Source organism: Eriocheir sinensis, chromosome 49 (assembly GCF_024679095.1).
Source record: "Eriocheir sinensis breed Jianghai 21 chromosome 49, ASM2467909v1, whole genome shotgun sequence".
Classification (NCBI taxonomy): Eukaryota; Metazoa; Arthropoda; class Malacostraca; order Decapoda; family Varunidae; genus Eriocheir; species Eriocheir sinensis.
Genome location: NC_066557.1, coordinates 11228468 through 11247139, shown reverse-complemented (window position 1 = coordinate 11247139; position 18672 = coordinate 11228468). Strand labels below are relative to the sequence as shown.

The following is an 18672-nucleotide window of genomic DNA, read 5'->3' as shown; positions in this document are numbered from 1 at the left end:
CAATATTAACATTTAAATACGTATGTGTAGTAAAATATTGCTTTAAGCTTGTAATATCACGTTTTTGGTATTGATTATATATAGAAAATTGCGATTAGCTGCCGAGTTGCCATTTTCCGTGTTTTTTTTGTTTTGTTTTTGCTTCATTCACGTGTTTTATGCTGCAATATTAACATTTAAATACGTATGTGTAATAAAATATTGCTTTAATCTTGTAATATCACGTTTTTGGTATTGATTATATATAGAAAATTGCGATTAGCTGCCGAGTTGCCATTTTCAGTGTTTTTTTTTTTTTTTTGGCTTCATTTACGTGTTTTATGTTGCAATATTAACATTTAAATACGTATGTGTAGTAAAATATTGCTTTAAGCTTGTAATATCACGTTTTTGGTATTGATTATATATAGAAAATTGCGATTAGCTGCCGACTTGCCATTTTCCGTGTTTTTTTTTTTTTGCTTCATATACGTGTTTTATGTTGCAATATTAACATTAAAATACGTGTATGTAAAAAAAACTATTGCTTTAAGCTTTTAATATCACGTTTTTGGTATTGATTATATATAGAAAATTGCGATTAGTTGCCGAGTTGCCATGTTCCTTGTAGCGGTTATCGCTAGTTTGGTCACAAAAGTAACGAAGATACCGATATATATTTAAATAAGTAGCGGATGGCCGATAACCCGATTTCGTTATCAGCGATACTTAAATATCGCGATAACGCCCAGCTATGGTGGTTCTGTTTTCTCTTAGCCAATAAAACATCTTACTGGCAGAATGTTAGCGGAATGTTAGCTCTTTCATTAGTGTTTGTTCTGGTTTATGTAATTATATATTGAGAGCTGGCGCATGAGCAGAGTGCTAGTACCCCTCCTCATCATGTGGAGTGTGGGGTTTGACATTATAAGAAAGACATTTTTTTGTAATGTTTCATAGGTCTCTCTCTCTCTCTCTCTCTCTCTCTCTGTAAACTCCAAAATATACATACAACACTTAATAATAAATGAAACAAACAAACATAAAGAAAAACAAACCAAAAGTAAACCTCTTTCTTTGGTACCTCAACTCAAAAGCAACAGAAATAAGGTAAGAAACAATACAATTACAAAGACAAAGAAAGACAAGAAAAAATAAGACAGAGAAATAATACAGGTGAGTAATCCAGGTGAGTGAGTAAACCTCAACTGTCCCTCATCAAAGCATCCAGTTCAGCGGTTCTTGAGGGCTCTAAAAGGGATACCACAGTGTGATCTGCTTTATTCATGACTAAATAAATTGTACATAATCTCCATATATATATAACGAAGTGAAATAAAAAAGAACAATGTATGTATATAGACTTCCGAAACAAATAAACGACTCTATACAGGTAGTAGGCTCCTTTGTGAGTAGGCTTTGCTATAGGCTACGATATACACCTGGATATACATGTTGCTGTGTGGGCAAAAAAGATGCAAAAGGTGCGGACATTGTTGTATCATATGTAATGGCAATAATGAGATAAAGAAAGGAATATATAATGAAATAAGGGGCAGAAAAAGATGTAATAGAAAGGTTGACAAAAGGAAATAGAAAGTTTGGAAAAGGTTGTAAAATGTAAAGGAAATAATAGGAGTTAAATAAAGGAAGATATTTTAAGGATGAAGGGTAGAAATAAAAGGCAGAAAAAGATGTAATATATAAAAGAAAGGTCAGCAAAGAGAAATAGAAAGTTTGGAAAAGGTTATAAAATGTAAAGGATATAATAGGAGTTAAATAAAGGAAGATATTTTAAGGATGAAGAGTTGAAATAAAAGGCAGAAAAAGATGTAATATATAAAAGAAAGGTCAGCAAAGAGAAATAGAAAGTTTGGAAAAGGTTGTAAAATGTAAAGGAAATAATAGGAGTTAAATAAAGGAAGATATTTTAAGGATGAAGAGTTGAAATAAAAGCCAGAAAAAGATGTCATATATAAAAGAAAGGTTGACAAAAGGAAATAGAAAGTTTGGAAAAGGTTGTAAAATGTAAAGGAAATAATAGGAGTTAAATAAAGGAAGATATTTTAAGGATAAACTTTGAAATAAAAGGCAGAAAAAGATGTAATATATAATAGAAAGGTCAGCAAAGGGAAATAGAAAGTTTGGAAAAGCTTGTAAAATGTAAAGGAAATAATAGGAGTTAAATAAAGGAAGATATTTTAAGGATGAAGGGTAAAAATAAAAGCCAGAAAAAGATGCAATATATAATAGAAAGGTTAGCAAAGAGTAATAGAAAGTGTGGAAAAGGTTGTAAAATGTAAAGGAAATAATAGGAGTTAAATAAAGGAAGATATTTTAAGGATGAAGAGTTGAAATAAAAGCCAGAAAAAGATGTAATATATAAAAGAAAGGTCAGCAAAGAGAAATAGAACGTTTGGAAAAGGTTGTAAAATGTAAAGGAAATAATAGGGGTTAAAGAAGAGGAGATACTAGGTTGGCGAAATGATGAAAAGTGTGGAAAATCTTGAAATATGTCATGGAAATAATAGAGAAAAAGAAAGGAATATAGAAAAGAGTTGATATGAAGGCAGATTGAGTAGTGGGTAAGGATGGAGGTAAGAATTAATATAGAAGAAAAAAAATTGATATGAATGAAAGATAGAAAAAAAAGATTGAGGGTAAAAAATAAGAAGTTGATATGAAAATAAAGGAGAAAACAATTAGAATGAGTATGAGAAAGAAGGTTGACATTAAAGAAAGAAAAATATGAAAAAAAAAAAGAATTAATATGAAAGTCAGGATAAGAAAATGCGTAAAGAAAGTAGAAATAGAAAAAAATAAAGGTTGTTATGGAGGTCAGAATAGAGGAAAAAGAAAAAGTTAGTATGAATGTAGAAATAGAAAAGAAGGAAAAGAAATACCACAGAAAAAAATACAAAAAGAAAAGGTTAGTATGAGTTTAGAAATATAAAAGAAGGAAAAGAAATACCACAGAAAAAAATACAAAAAGAAAAGGTTAGTATGAGTTTAGAAATATAAAAGAAGGAAAAGAAATACCACAGAAAAAAATACAAAGAAAAAATGTGATTATAGTTGAAACAGTAGCATTTAACAACTCTCTCTCTCTCTCTCTCTCTCTCTCTCTCAACATAAGCACAACAACAATAATAATAATAATAGTAATGATATTTAAACTCCCTTGACCCATATATACAGATCAATTCATCACCATCATCACTATCACCACCACCACCACCACCTTCACCATCACCACCACCACCACCTTCACCATCACCACCACCACCATCACCACCACTGTCCTCACCCTCATCACCATCTTCATCACCACCATCATCATCATTCTAAGTACATCATCTTGACTAGACCTTATAATACACATCAGATCTCCAAGTATACATACATACATACATACATACATACACACACGTACGTATGTATATATATATAAGTGTACATGTGTGCGTGTGTTTATGTGTGTAAGTAGATTCTTCTCGCGTACACACAAACATGATCTAGCACTTATATGTAGTAATAATAATAATAATAATAATAATAATGATAATGATAAGCCTTTTTACATTTGACATTATAAGAAAGACATTTTTTTTGTAATGTTTCATAGGTCTCTCTCTCTCTCTCTCTCTCTCTCTCTCTCTCTCTCTGTAAACTCCAAAATATACATACAACACTTAATAATAAATGAAACAAACAAACATAAAGAAAAACAAACCAAAAGTAAACCTCTTTCTTTGGTACCTCAACTCAAAAGCAACAGAAATAAGATAAGAAACAATACAATTACAAAGACAAAGAAAGACAAGAAAAACTAAGACAGAGAAATAATACAATACAATATAAACACATACACAAACAAACACACAAGAAAGAAAAAGAAAAAAGTAAAGAAAAATGAATCTCTATCAAACTAACTTGCTGTCAATCTCTCTCTTTCTATCTCTCTATCTGTCTCTTCATCTTGCAACAAAAAGTGAATCTCTATCAAACTAACTTGCTGTGTCTCTCTCTTTCTATCTCTCTATCTGTCTCTTCATCTTGCAACAAAAAGTGAATCTCTATCAAACTAACTTGCTGTGTCTCTCTCTTTCTATCTCTCTATCTGTCTCTTCATCTTGCAACAAAATATGAATCTTTATCAAACTAACTTGCTGTGTCTCTCTTTTTATCTCTCTATGTCTCTTCATCTTGCAACAAAATATGAATCTTTATCAAACTAACTTGCTGTGTCTCTCTTTTTATCTCTCTATGTCTCTTCATCTTGCAACAAAATATGAATCTTTATCAAACTAAGTTGCTGTCAATCTCTCTCTTTTTATCTCTCTATCTGTCTCTTCATCTTGCAACAAAAAGTGAATCTCTATCAAACTAACTTGCTGTCAATCTCTCTATCTCTCCATCTCTGTCTCTTCATCTCGCAACAAAAAATGAATCTCTATCAAACTAACTTGCTGTCAATCTCTCTATCTCTCCATCTCTGTCTCTTCATCTCTCTCTATTGCACATCATCTCGCAACAAACAACTAATCTCTATCAAACTAACTTGCTCTCTGTCTCTCCTACTTGCAAATCATCTCTGTACCAATACACAAACACACACAAAGAAATACAGCAGTGAAAAGTGAATCTATACCATACTAACTTGTCATCTCGTCATCTGTCTCTCTCTTTCTCTTTTACTGACTCATCATCTCTGTATCACTGTGGCTCATCTCATTCATGTGTGATTGTACAGCACTAAGGGCCAGCACGGCAGCTCTTGTATCAGCGGACAGCACATCAGCACCACCACCACCACCACCACCTTCACCAGCAGCATCCTCAGAAGGGAACGAAGGGGAAGAGGAGGGGGAGGATGTGTTAGTTTGGTTTCGTTCCTCTTTCTCAGCGTTCATCTCTGTGTTAGGGGTGAATGGGGAGGTTGGAGGGGCTGAGGATGGGGTGTTTTCTCTCTCCCTCCTCCCCACCTCTGTACCTTCCCCCCCTTCTCCCTTTTCTTGGGTGTGTGTCGATGGGGAATGGAGGGGTTGGGGAGTGAGGTGGATAAGGTCAGGGAGGAGGAGGGGATGGGTGATAGCCTTCCCCACTCCCTTATCTTCCCCCTCCTCCTCCTCCTCCTTCCTCCCCTCTTCTTCGTCGTCTTCCTCCTCCTCCTCATCAACATCATCACTCCCAATGTCCTCTTCCTCTTGGTCTGAAAAGGAGAGATGATAAAATGTTGTTAGTTTCGGGTTAATGAAAAATAAGAAAGAAAAGAAGGAAGAACATATAAAAAAAAGAAAGTAGAAGGAAGAACATATAAATAAAAGAAACTAGAAGGAAGGAAAGAAGGAAGAGAAAAAAGAAGGGAAGGAAGGAAATAGGAAAGTGGAAGAAAATAATATAAAGAAAATATTGAGGTATGATAAAATTTGTAAAATGATCGAGAATAAACTTATGTAGAAGGTAAGAAGATAAGAAAAATATAAATGTGAAAAATAACGAGAGAAAAAAGTAGGAAAGAAAAACAGGAAAAAATAAAAATGAAGATATATAAAAAAAATCAAAGAAAACAAACAATAATAAAAAACTTAATTATCTTCCTTAATATAACAAAATCCACATCTGTATAACTTAACTAATAAAATAATGCTAAGTAATACAAAATAAAAAGAAAGAGAAAAAAATATAATCAAGAAATATTAAATAAACAAGGAAAAAAAACTCACTATATAACAAAATTCACACCTGTACAGACTAATTAATGACCCCTTCCTCACCTGAGTCCTCTTCACAGGTGGAGGTGGAGGTGGAGGAGGTGGTGGTGGTGGAGGTGATGTCGAGGAGGAGGGGCACGTCATCACCCACCTCCCCCTCCCCCTCACCACCCCCTAGGTCTGTCAGGAGTGGCACATCATCCTGCTGGACACACACACACACACACACACACACACACACACACGAGGGAGAGAAAAAAAAAGGAAGGATTAATATTTGAAATCGCATAAAAATTAGGTATTGCCAAAATTTTAATTGATATATACTTTGAAACACACACACACACACACACACACATACACACACACCTCATCATCATCATCAATTCTATCCATAATAATAATAAAATAAAAATAAATAAATAAAACACTTCCTCGTTCTTTTGAAACATACAAACAAGAACACGAATGACAACAACAACAACACTAATAATAATAACAGTAATAACAATAATAATAACAACAACAACAACAACAAACCTCATGCATAGCAAAGACAAAGGCATTAGTAGAGGCAACATTCTCCTCCCCAGCTCCTCTCTCCTCCACCTTCTCCTCCCCTTCCCTCCCCCTTGCCGGCTGTATCTCCACCGCCAGGCCCGGGACAGAGGAGGAGGTGGAGTGCTGGTGGAATTGGGGGTGGTGGGGGTCGGCTGGCACTCGCAGGGGGTGGTTGGCACTGTCCCGAGGCACCAAGGGCCGATGCCGCTGTCTCCGCCACTGTTGCCAATCCATGAAGGAGCCGAAAAGTCTGCCGAGGAGAAAAAATTAAATGGATTAAAAAAAAAAAAATAAATAAATAAAAAAAATAAATAAATAAAAAAATAAAAGAAAACAATTAATAAAAAAACTTCATTATCCTTCGTTATATAACAAAATCCACACCTACATAACTAATAAAATAATGCTTAGTAATAATAAAAAGAGGGTAAAAATAAAATCAGGATATATTAAAAAAACAAGGAAAAAAATAGTAAATAGACGATCTTTTTAGGATTTTTAAATTTCCTGCTTGTCGGGAAATTCAGAAATCCTAAAAAAATCTTGTGAAAATCCAAAAAAAAAGAAAGTGTACTATTCGAGGGACACCTGTATTCGGAAAAGTTAGAGAGAGAAAATTGTGAGAAAAGTGAAGAAAAGGAGTGAGAAAAAAAAGAATAAGAATGAAAGGATGCTAATAATAATGAGGGAGAGAAAACTGGAAAAAAAGAGCGATAAGTTAAAAAGAAAAAAAGGGTTAAGTGAAAAAAAAAGGTATGAGAAAATTGAAGATTGAAAACAGTGACAACTAGAAATAAAAAAGTGCAAAATAAATGAAAAACTAAAATAGAACTAAAATATTAAAAGAAAGGAATGAAAAGTGAAAAAAAAAGCTACGAGAAAATTGAAAACTACAAACCGTGACAACTAGAAATAAAAAAGTGCAAAATAAATGAAAAACTAAAATAGAACTAAAAAAATAAAAGAAAGGAATGAGAAGTGAAAAAAAAAGGTACGAGAAAATTGAAAACTACAAACCGTGACAACTGGAAATAAAAAAAGTGCAAAATAAATGAAAAACCAAAATAGAACTAAAAAAAAATTAAAGAAAACTAAAAAGAAGTGAAATAAAATTGGAAAAAAAGATGAAAACAAAACAAAAAGTGCAACAACTATAAGCCCCACCACATCCCAACACACACACACACACACACACACACACACACACACCAGTACTCACGTGTTGGAGTGGTCACTGACGGCCACATCGTAGGGCGGCGGCATCTCTCTCTGCATGAGGTGTTCTTCCAGGCGGGAGCGAGGGGCGTGTGACGAACTGGACGGCCCGCCACCCCCGCCCACACCCCCACGCACCCCGCTGCCACCCCTGCCCCGACTACCTGACCCCTGCAGCCTGGTTAGTCCCATCCGTAGGGCGTAGAGGCGGCCTGTGCAGCCCACCGCCACCACCAGCAGGAGGGAGCATGCCAGGCCCCCCATGGCAGCAACGCCGATCACCGAGTTCTGGGGGGGTGGGGGGTTGGGGGGTAGAGGGGGTAAGATTCACTGATAAAAATAAATGTATAAATAAAGGAGAGGAAAAGGCATTAAAGTTAAAAAGAGTGAATAAAAGGATGTAAAATAATCCTCCTCCTCTCTCTCTCTTTCTACATTCTCCTTCTTCATCTCCTCCTTTCTCTCTTTCTACATCCTCCTCTCTCTCTCTCTTTCTAGATCCTCCTCCTTCACCTCCTATCCTCCTCCACTTCCTTCATTCCTACTCTCTTTCCTCCTCCTCCTCCTCCTCCTCCTCCTCCTCATTCTCCTTCTAGCCTATTCCTCCTCCTTTTAATCTCTTTCTTCTTCTTCTTCTTCCTACTCCTCCTCCTTTTAATCTCTTTCTTCTTCTTCTTCTTCTTCCTGCTACCGTTCCTCCTCCTCCTCCTCATCACCTACCCTCAGACAGTTCTGCTCATCGCTTCCGTCCCTGCAATCATCGTTTTGGTCACACAGGCAACTCTCCTTGATGCACTGCTGGTTGTCACACAGGAAGGTGCCGTGCTGTGGGGCGGATGAGGCAGGCGGATGAGTGGGTGAGGAGGTGGATGAACGTGTGTGTGTGTGTGTGTGTGTGAGTGTGGGGGAGATGATGATGTAAAGATGAGGTCAGGATGGATGAGTGGATACGGATGTGGATGAGTCAAATGGATGAATAAGTGAGGATGTGGATGAGTATGTGAGGGTGTGTGTGGAGTATTGCTTTGGACATGGGTGAGATAAAGATGGATGAGTGGATGAGGATGTGGATGAGTCAAATGGATGAATGAGTGAGGATGTGGATGAGTATGTGAGTGTGTGTGGAGTATTGCTGTGGATGTGGGTGAGATAAAGATGGATGAGTGGATGAGGATGTGGATGAGTCAAATGGATGAGTGTAAGAGTGTGGATGATATGGATGTAACTATGCCCTGTTGTGTTAATATAGATGAGGTCAGGGTGGATGAGTGGAAGAGGCAGATGGATGACGAGTGGGTGGGTGTACGTGTGTGTGTGTGTGTGTGTATGATGAAGTGGATGAGGTCACAGTGGATAAGTGGATGACAATGTGGATAAATGAAAGAACGAGAAGGTGGATGAGTGTGAATGGATGTGTGGATGATGTAAAAGTGCCTTGCTGTGGATGTAGATGAAGTCAGGCTGTCTAATTTTCTTCTTTTTTTTCTTCTTTTTTTGCCGTTGACTATAAAAAAAAAAAAAGCCTATATGGTTGGTATTATAAGTCATTTTCGCTTTTCACATCAGTTATTTCTAAAGGTCAAAGAGGGGGTCAATCAGGCTCTAATGAGTGTTTCTTTAGGCTCACGGTACAGAGGAAGGGTCAAACTACCACCAGGGCCATAAAACTAATCCTGGAAATGCCCCAAACTCCTTCGAAAGCCTTGCCAAATATGTGAACTTGGGTGCATAAATGTTTAAGAATGCGGCCCTATATATATATGTGTGTGTGTGTGTGTGTGTGTGTGTGTGTGTGTGTGTGTGTGTGTGTCTCCCTCACCTGGTCATTACACAGTTCAGGTGGGCACGCCTCCTCGTCAGACCCATCCCGGCAGTCAGGTGTGCCGTCACAGCGCTGGGAGAGAAGATAACAACCCCATCCCCAGCAGGAGATACGCCGCGGACAGTTAGAATCTGGAAGGTAGGAAGGGAAGTTTTTATTGTTTATTTTCTAACAGCAAAGGAGACAGCACGAGGCCACAAATAAAAGGAAACAATAAAAACCAAAAAAAAAAAGCCCGCTACTCGCTTCTCCTGTACAGAATCCGAAGAGGTGGAGAGGTTACTAGACTTCATAACCAAATGCTTTCCCTAATATTACTCACCAGTGTTTCCCTTCATTTACAGAACTACCATCATCACTAATTTAACTTCCCTTCCATCGTCATCACTTCCTCTACCTCCATCATCACCACCACCACCACCGATGTTCTCCTTCGTTTACATCACCATCATCACCACCACCATCATCACCATCCACACCAACATAATACATCTTCCACCTTAACCATTATCACCAAGCTACCCTTTCCTAATAGTACCACCATCACCATTCATACCAACATCATACATCTTCCACCTCTTCCACTGTCGTCAGCACCGCCAGCTCACTCACCGCAAGAAGGCTCATCCATGGCGTTGCTGCAGTGCCAAGTGCCGTCACAGCGCTGCTTGGGACCATAGCACTCCCGCCCCACCCCACACCACCACTCGTCTGGGCCGCAGCCTGGGGACGGGGATGTGACACTTACACACACACACACGTACACATGGGCACTCAAGTACACATACACGGAAGGGGTGCACACTCTCAAACACACACACACACACATACACACACACATGGGCACTCAAGTACACACATACACGGAAGGGGTGCACACTCTCAAACACACACACACACACACACGTACACATGGGCACTCAAGTACACATACACGGAAGGGGTGCACACTCTCAAACACACACACACACATACACACAGAGTAGACAAATAAATACACAGTCATTACGAATAAATAAAATGAATAAAAATAAAATCGTACACTGGAAAAGATCATACAAAAAAGCAAAACACACATACATGAAATAACTATAAAAAAACTGATTCCATGCAACACAAGAGCCAACACAGAGGCACAGAGAAGGAAAGACACACGAACCTTGGCACCCTTTCTCGTCCTCCCCGTCCGGACACTGCCAGACCCCATCACACTGGATGGTGGTGGCCTCCTGCAGACACAAACCTGGGGAAGAAGAGGAAGAAGAGGAGAAGGTAGAAAAGAGGAGGAGGAGGATGGGGTCGTGAAAAGAAGTAATGAAAATAGCAGGAGAAAGAGGGGAAGGAGGATGAGGAGATGATGAAGGAGGAGGAGGAGGAGGAGGAGAAGGAGGGGGTCGTGAAAAGAAGTAATGAAAATAGCAGGAGAAAGAGGGGAAGGAGGATGAGGAGATGATGAAGGAGGAGGAGGAGGAGGAGGAAGAGGAAAGAGTATTATGCAATTGTTTTTATTTTTTACTAACTAATCTATTTTTTTCTTCTTCTAATGTTGCTTCTCATCGCATATCCTTTCATTTCCTACATTTGTATTTCCTTCATTCTTTCTCCACTGACAATTCTCTTTCGCTTTTTTTTCCTCCTGTTTCTCTTAATATCACATCAATTCCTTTTCCTCGTCTTTTATTCCTTTCTGCGTCTATTTCCTTCTTTCTTTCCTCGGTGTCAATTCTCTTTCCCTTCCTTAAATAATACTTTCTCTAGTGTTTATCTTACTATTACATTTTTTCTTTCTATTCCTGTCTTCATCAATATTTCCGTCATTCTTTCCCATATTTTCCCTCCCTTTTTATACCTTTCTCACTTTTTTCCCTTCTCTCCTTTTCCATCTTTTCCTTCTTCCTTCCCTTCCTTTCATTACTTCCTCCTTCCCTCCATCCTTTCCGTTCCTCTTTCTCAATATTTCTCTCACTTTCTCCACTGACACATTTTTCTCCTACTTCTCTTTCTCCTCCTCCTTCTTCTTCTCTCTCATTTCACCATCTCCATCCTTTTCCTCCATTCCTCCCTCTCCCTCTTAACCCGGTAGCAGCGACGGGCCAAATTTGAGGCTTTACCGTGTAGCAGCGACGGGCCAAATTTGTGCCATGATTTAAACCCCCAAAATAGATGATACATAATCTGATCACAAATGCTTTGATATATATTATGAAATGGTTTGTGTGAGGGGTGATTTTTTTCTCATTTTTCTCGCTTGGAGGGACCATTAAGAAACATGATCCCCGCTGCTACCGGGTTAAACTCACGCTCAACTTTCACATACTTCTTTTCCTCCTCCTCCTCCTCCTTCTTCCCTCTCTCCCAAGCTCACTCTGCACTGCCACATTCTTCCTCTCGTCCTTCTTCTCCGTCTCCTTCAGTTGCTGCTGCTTCTTCATCTTCCTCTTCTTCTTCAGCATCTTCTTCACCAGTTGCTGTTCCCGGTGCAGCGGCAGATCGCTGATGCAGTAGTGCTCGTCTGAGTGGTCTGGGCACTGCACCTTCCCGTCACAGAGCCACTCGAGGGGGAGGCACAGGCGAGGGGAGTGGCACTGGAACTCATAACGGCCACACCAGGTAATGTTCTTGACTGTGGGGAGAAGGGAAAGTGCCTTGGTGACTGACTGGTTGGTTGGGTCTAATGTGGTATGTAGTCTGGTAGGGATAAGGTGACATGGGTGAAGGGAATGACACTGGAGGTTGGTAGCATTACATCTGGTACTTCTTGGAGGGAAAGTGGGTTGATGGTTGACTGGTTGGTTGGGTTCTAATGTGGTATGTAGTCTGGTAGGGATAAGGTGACAGGTGAAGGGAGTGACACTGGAGGTTGGTAGCATCACATCTGGTACTTCTTGGAGGGAAAGTGGGTTGATGGTTGACTGGTTGGTTGGGTCTAATGTGGTATGTAGTCTGGTTAGGATAAGGTGACATGGGTAGTCGTTTGGGTGACACTAATTTCTGTTCTTGACTGTGATGAGAAGGAAAAGTGGGTTGACGGTTGACAGGTTGTTGGGTTCTTATGTGGTAGTTTGGTGATGTGGGTAGTTGTTACGGTCACACCAATTTCTGATTTTGACCGTGAGAAGGTGGGTAAGTGGGTTGACGGTTGACTGGTTGCTTGGTTTAAACTTGGCTATTTAATTATTATCTAACATCTTTCACTTGGTTGTTATTGAAGTTGTTGCTAGAAAAAATAAATAAATAAATAAATAAAATAAAAATAAAAATAAATAAATGAATAGCTTAAAAATAATTATATAATGAAACTACAGCTACTACCTCTATGATGACTACTACTACTACTACTACAACTTAAACTACAACTACTGCTGGTATATTTTTTTTACCTACTTCTACTACAACTACTTTTATTTAATTGACTTTTTTTTTTACGGCAAGGGAGACTGCTCAATGGGGGAAAAAAAGCCAATTCCACTACTACTACTACTACTACTACTTATATATTTTTTCCTAATGCTACTACTACTACAACCATCACCACCTCCAATACCAGTACTACCACCTCTACTACTACTACTACTACTACAAAAACAACAACAACCATTCCTTCACTCACCAGAATAAAACTCCAGGACGAACCCGTTATCTTCGCTCCTATAGTTCCCCAGTCCGTCATGGGGCAATGAATGGAAAGTCACATACACCTGCGGGGCCTCAGTGACGACGGGGCGCGGGAGAGATGACCCGCACACCCGCCCCACCCCCAGAACACTTCCCCCGCCCCCCCCGCTGCTGGAGAGGCCTGTGGTGTGGTGTGGGGTGAGCGCCATGGTATTGTAATCTCTCCCTTTAGTTCCTGTGGCGTTCAAGGTTAGCTCAAGCCACTGGAAACAGCACTGGGGGAAGGCTCCTTGGCAGTGCTTGAGGTTTAACTTGGTGAACCTGTCCGGGAGAGGGTTAGGTTAGTTTGAGGTCAGGTCAGGTCAGGTTAGGTTAGGTTAAGAAGTACTGAGGAAGTTAGGTTAGTTTGGGGTCAGGTCAGGTCAGGTTAAGAAGTGCTGAGGAAGTTAGGTTAGTTTGGGGTTGGGTCAGGTTAGGTTAAGCAGCACTGGGAGGAAGTTAGGTTAGTTTGAGATCAGGCCAGGTTAGGTTAAGCAGTGCTGGGAGGAAAGTTGGGTTAGTTTGAGGTCAGGTCATATTACATACTAGTCTTGCATGGTGACACCCACAGGTAAGCCCACGCACCTGAGCACCAGCTTGTGGCGCCGGGGGTTAAAGATCTTCCACTCGCAGTGAACACGGGCGAGAGTGACAGGCGAGGCGATGGTGCGGAAGGTGGTGGTGTTGACGGTGCTGGAGTTGAAGCGGTCATAGTTTGGGGTGTTCCGTGCGTTTGGCCTCAAGTACACACCACCACCATCGCCACTGTCATCACTATCACCACTGCCTCGGGTGATGCTGGAATAGCCTTCAGCGACGCTACAAAAGACTGGAAGGAAAATAATTGTGTTTTTTCGTCTTTAATTTTCTCGATTCTTTTATGGTGAAAAATATCATTGTGTCATCGTCACCACCACCACCACCACCACTTCACTTACCCAGGCCCAGCACCACCACATTCATCACCAGCCTCCCCGTCATCCCCACCACTGAGGAGGGGAAGGAGGAGGTGGTGGTGGGGAAGAGGACGGCCGTGGCGGGGAAGGAGGTCAGGGGTTGGGGATTGCAGCCATCACTGGTCTGTTGGGAGAGTTATTCAAATGTAGCTTAATTAAATGTATGAGTCATTAACGTAAAAAATAAAAATAAATTAAATATAACCTATAGCTGATAAACTAGTAACCTATCGCCACACAAACAGTAACCTATCGCCACACAAACAGTAACCTATCGCCACACAAACAGTAACCTATCGCCACACAAACAGTAACCTATCGCCACACAAACAGTAACCTATCGCCACACAAACAGTAACCTATCGCCACACAAACACTAACCTATCGCCACACAAACAGTAACCTATCGCCACACAAACAGTAACCCATCGCCACACAAACAGTAACCTATCGCCACACAAACAGTAACCTATCGCCACACAAACACTAACCTATCGCCACTCAAACAGTAACCTATCGCCACACAAACAGTAACCTATCGCCACACAAACAGTAACCTATCGCCACACAAACAGTAACCTATCGCCACACAAACAGTAACCTATCGCCACACAAACAGTAACCCATCGCCACACAAACAGTAACCCATCGCCACACAAACAGTAACCCATCGCCACACAAACAGTAACCCATCGCCACACAAACAGTAACCTATCGCCACACAAACAGTAACCCATCGCCACACAAACACTAACCTATCGCCACACAAACAGTAACCTATCGCCACACAAACACTAACCTATCGCCACACAAACACTAACCTATCGCCACTCCAACAAGTTTGTTTGGTTAATGATCTACTTTCACACCTGTAGTTACCTGTGTTTACCTGTCTTACCTGTACCTTGATTACTACCTGTCTTAATTAGTAAAGGTAAGTCTGGTTAATGATCTCTTCACACCTGCTCTGTCACCTGTAGTTACCTGGTTTACCTGTACCTTGATAACCACCTCTTGCTACCTGTCTTAATTAGTAAAAGTAAGTCTGTTTGGTTAATGATCTACCTGCACACCTGTTCTGTCATCTGTAGTTACCTGGTTTACCTGTACCTTGATTACTACATCTTGCTACCTGTCTGAATTACTACAGGTAAGTTTGTTTGGCTAATGATCCACCTGCACACCTGTCACCTGTGTTTGCAATAATTAGTTACCTGGAAATTTCACCTGTCAAATATTTCTTGTCTAATTACTACATTTTGCTACCTGTTTCTTAATTATTGCCTTTGCCTACCTGTCTTTTTCTGGTCCAGTTAATTCACACCTGAGCGGACACAAACACCTGTCTAGCTGTGCGTGCGTGCGTGTGTGCGTGTTAGCTGTCACTTTTTTCCTCCTACCTCCACACCTTCAAACTTCTCCCACTTGTCGTTCTCCCAAGCCTCCACACACGCCTCCACACACACTAAGAGAGCGGCCAACACGCCCCCACGCCAGGCACAGGGCACGGCGGACACACGGACACACGGCCTTGGCTTGCAGACACATAATAACGAGAGCAGAAGGACGAGGCGAAAAGAACGTCAATAACAGCGTAATTAAGGCACCCACCTTCCTCTGAGGGGGTGCACAGGGGAGAGGCGCCCCCCATGCAGCTCCCGGGGTGAAGGGGCAGAGGGCAAGGGTGCAAACACGGGGCGCAGGTGAGACAGGTGTGTGGGACGCGTCAGGCCTCCTCCAACGTCTGATAGGCACTGTGTGTGTGTGTGTGTGTGTGTGTGTTTGTGTGTGTGTTTGTTTGTTTGTGTGTGTGTTTCGTTACGAAGAGGGGATGTGAAAAACGAGGATAAAAAGGAGACGGAGGAGGAAGAATAAAAAGTAAGAGCAGTGGAAAATGAAAATGAAAAGAAAGGAGAAAAAAATAAATAGGATGATGAAAACGCAGAAGGAAAAGTAAAGAAAAAGGAGAAAAAGAACCTAGATAATATATTTCACACACACACACATACACACACACAAGCACGCACAAAGCCCCGCCCTTTAAAACTACAACTATAAGAGAATAGAAGAAATTAGAGAAAGAGAAGAGGGGAAGAGAAAGGAGAGGAAGGAAAGGAAGAAAGATGTGAGAGAAATATTACTGGAAGGTGTGATGCCGTGGAAATACACACACACACACACACACACACAAGGTCATGATATGCTTGATCAATAAGTGGCCCCCTGCCGCTGTTTGGATCGAGTGCCTGTATTTCTTTGGTCCGGGATACTGTGGGTGTGTTGGGTGAAGTCATAGATATGGCACTCAGGTAATGTCAGGGTGCTATATACACACACAAGGTTATACTGTTGTTGTTTTATGTTGTTTAATCAGTGTGCCTCTGCCTCTGTCTGATTTAACCATGCTTTATATCCTCCCTTCTCCTTTGTTGTTTTACTTGCAACGATAAACTATCAATCAATCAATCAATTTACCGTCTAAATTACGAGGATATCTTTGCACTGTCCACCAAATTTGAGGATAAAGTAGTTAGCTCTATAAACAAATTAGTATTTCTCAATGTTAATATTATCACCACTGCACAGGCTAATTCCCTAAAACCTATACTGGTTCGTCCCCTGCTGTCTTATATTGACTTCCTAAGATACGCAAAGCATGTTCTGTCTGACGTACAGCGGATGATATTGTTTGTTGAGTAATACCAGATGGCGCCACAATACGTACACACGCGGCCATGGTGTATGTAGTCATGAGATACACCCTGGAGGCGTACTGAGCGAGAGAAAGTAATGGGACGCGATACACACGGATTCTAGACATAGGGACAACTCCACCTTTTCCCCTTACCTATTCGGCCTTCCTTTCCCTCCTCTCCCCTTTCCTACGCCCTTCCTTTGCCCCTTTATTTCTCTCCTTTCCTATTCCTTTTTCCTTCTTTCCTCTCCCCTTTCCCTACCATTTCTCAGTCCCTCTTCCACTTCACCTATTCCGCTCCCTTTATCAAGCCTATCCTCATTCGTACACAAGGGAAACGGGAAATTCTCTCTCTCTCTCTCTCTCTCTCTCTCTCTCTCTCTCTCTCTCTCTCTCTCTCTCTCTCTCTCAGGTCTTGGCTCAATCCTATTCATAATGTACACCAATGAAGTTGACGCTGGACTCAATCATCTCATTATATTAAAAAAAAACTTTGCTGACGACACAAAGGTTGGTACTGTCAGATGCTCCCACCCCTCACGTACACCAACTATTTCCAAAGGTCAAAAATGAGGTTAATCGAGTTCCAATGAGTGTTCTTTTAGGTTCACGGTACAGAAGAAGGCTCAGACTACCACCAGGGTCATAAAAGTACCCTTGGAAATGCCCTAAACTCCCACGAAAGACTAGTAAATTACGTGTTCTTGGGCGCTGAAATGCTTAAAAATATGGCCCAAAGACTGTAAACTCTGTCCTCTCTGATTAAGCCTCCAAGAAGATTCGCCTAAATTTTCATGGTCTGATAGATGGGAGATGCCCTGGAGATAAGTGGCAAGTGTATGAAAAATAAGAGGTTCGGTTACGAATTGCGTGCCGTGAAACTCAAACGCGTTGAGCAAGTGTACGTGTTGCCGGAGCGTCAAAATCGCGTCAAACCTCAAATTCTCCCGTTTTTTATTTATTTAATTTGTCCTCGTTCTTTTTTCTTTTGTTGGAGAAGCGTCTAGCTGGCTTTTTTTTTGCGGTATTTGTTTCTTTTTTCCCCTTGAGCTGCTCCCTTACTGTAAGAAAAAAAGATCGACGCAGCAAACAAAGCGAACAGAATGCAAGACTTCATTGATAGAAAATTATCAATAAAGAATAAAGTATCGAAGAATAAAGAAAAAAATAAAGGTGTAACACTGCCTCTATCCAACAGTTTAGTCAGACCCCATTTGGAATATGCGGTGCAGTTTTGGTCTCTCCCATCATGTGAAGGACATTGCTACAATAGGTGTTCAACATCGGGCAACGAAGATGATCTCCTTGCCCAACAAACCTTACGATGAAAGGCTCTCAATTCTTAACTTGTTCCCCCCTGAGAAACGCCGCCTCCGAGAAAAACTGATCGAATGTTTCAAAATACTCAATGGTTTTATGTGACCAAATCCAAAATGTTTATGATCGGTGACACGTTTCTAATGAGAACTAATGGCACAAAACTTCAGTGTAAACAAATATATTGAGACAGCAGCATTTTTTTTTTCACCAACGTTGTAGCGCGAGAATGGAATAAACTCCCTTCAGTGGTCAAGTGCAACACGAATGACTCATTTAACCCCTGATCACAAATGCGTTAATGTATATTATGAAATGGTTTGGTGATGATTTTCATGATCCCCGCAGCTACCGGGTTAACCCTGCGTTAGTCTGCTGGTATTTCCAAACATGGTTAGTCCCCTGGGGTATTTACACACCCCAATACAAAAATGTTTATAGTGTTATCATTATGTAAAATATGGTCACACTGCTGGTTCAGGATATATCTACAATCTCTGCTGAACAGTTTGAATCACTTGTAGCTGGTTGAAATTAATATAAAATAATGCAATAAAGTAAATGATACAACTAATGAAAAATTACGAAAACTTCGATTCAGGACACATTTATTTTGAAATACCCACAGGATACACCAGTTTTTGTGAATTTGTAATATCTACGATGAATATCAACATTAAAAAAATAACATAGTATGCAAAATACATGAATCATAAAAAGATACCTCCGTTAGTCTGGTGGTTTGACTGAACACCCCAG

At 40.4% G+C, this 18672-nt stretch overlaps 1 protein-coding gene and 1 long non-coding RNA gene across 10 annotated transcripts in view; one reads left to right on the top strand and one right to left on the bottom strand.

Moving 5' to 3' along the window:
- The first annotated feature begins 1223 nt into the window (after nucleotides 1-1223).
- LOC126981916 (uncharacterized) lies at nucleotides 1224-3103 on the top strand. Of its 3 annotated transcripts, none has more exons than XR_007734338.1 (3): nucleotides 1224-1997; nucleotides 2269-2840; nucleotides 2977-3103. It is a non-coding gene; the product is annotated as an uncharacterized LOC126981916 (long non-coding RNA). The 3 variants fall into 3 exon arrangements; XR_007734337.1 differs by having other exon boundaries at nucleotides 2909-3103; XR_007734339.1 differs by having other exon boundaries at nucleotides 2269-2908.
- Nucleotides 3104-3596: 493 nt separating this feature from the next.
- The window catches only part of LOC126981914 (uncharacterized), a 101740-nt gene continuing 86664 nt past the window's right edge, over nucleotides 3597-18672 (bottom strand). The window contains exons 1-13 of one of the 7 annotated variants that reach the window (XM_050833573.1): nucleotides 15513-15683; nucleotides 13884-14025; nucleotides 13531-13774; nucleotides 12902-13227; nucleotides 11609-11914; nucleotides 10451-10534; nucleotides 9904-10014; nucleotides 9289-9422; nucleotides 8190-8294; nucleotides 7474-7757; nucleotides 6234-6504; nucleotides 5757-5898; nucleotides 3597-5191 (exon numbers count right to left, since the gene is read on the bottom strand). In XM_050833573.1, the coding sequence (XP_050689530.1) occupies nucleotides 4674-5191; nucleotides 5757-5898; nucleotides 6234-6504; nucleotides 7474-7757; nucleotides 8190-8294; nucleotides 9289-9422; nucleotides 9904-10014; nucleotides 10451-10534; nucleotides 11609-11914; nucleotides 12902-13227; nucleotides 13531-13774; nucleotides 13884-13926 (2568 nt within the window). In that variant the 5' untranslated portion in view covers nucleotides 13927-14025; nucleotides 15513-15683 and the 3' untranslated portion in view covers nucleotides 3597-4673. Of the gene's footprint in view, nucleotides 5192-5756; nucleotides 5899-6233; nucleotides 6505-7473; nucleotides 7758-8189; nucleotides 8295-9288; nucleotides 9423-9903; nucleotides 10015-10450; nucleotides 10535-11608; nucleotides 11915-12901; nucleotides 13228-13530; nucleotides 13775-13883; nucleotides 14026-15195; nucleotides 15431-15512; nucleotides 15685-18672 lie in introns of those variants that run through there. The other 6 variants (XM_050833576.1, XM_050833577.1, XM_050833574.1 and 3 more) reach the window with 6 other exon arrangements.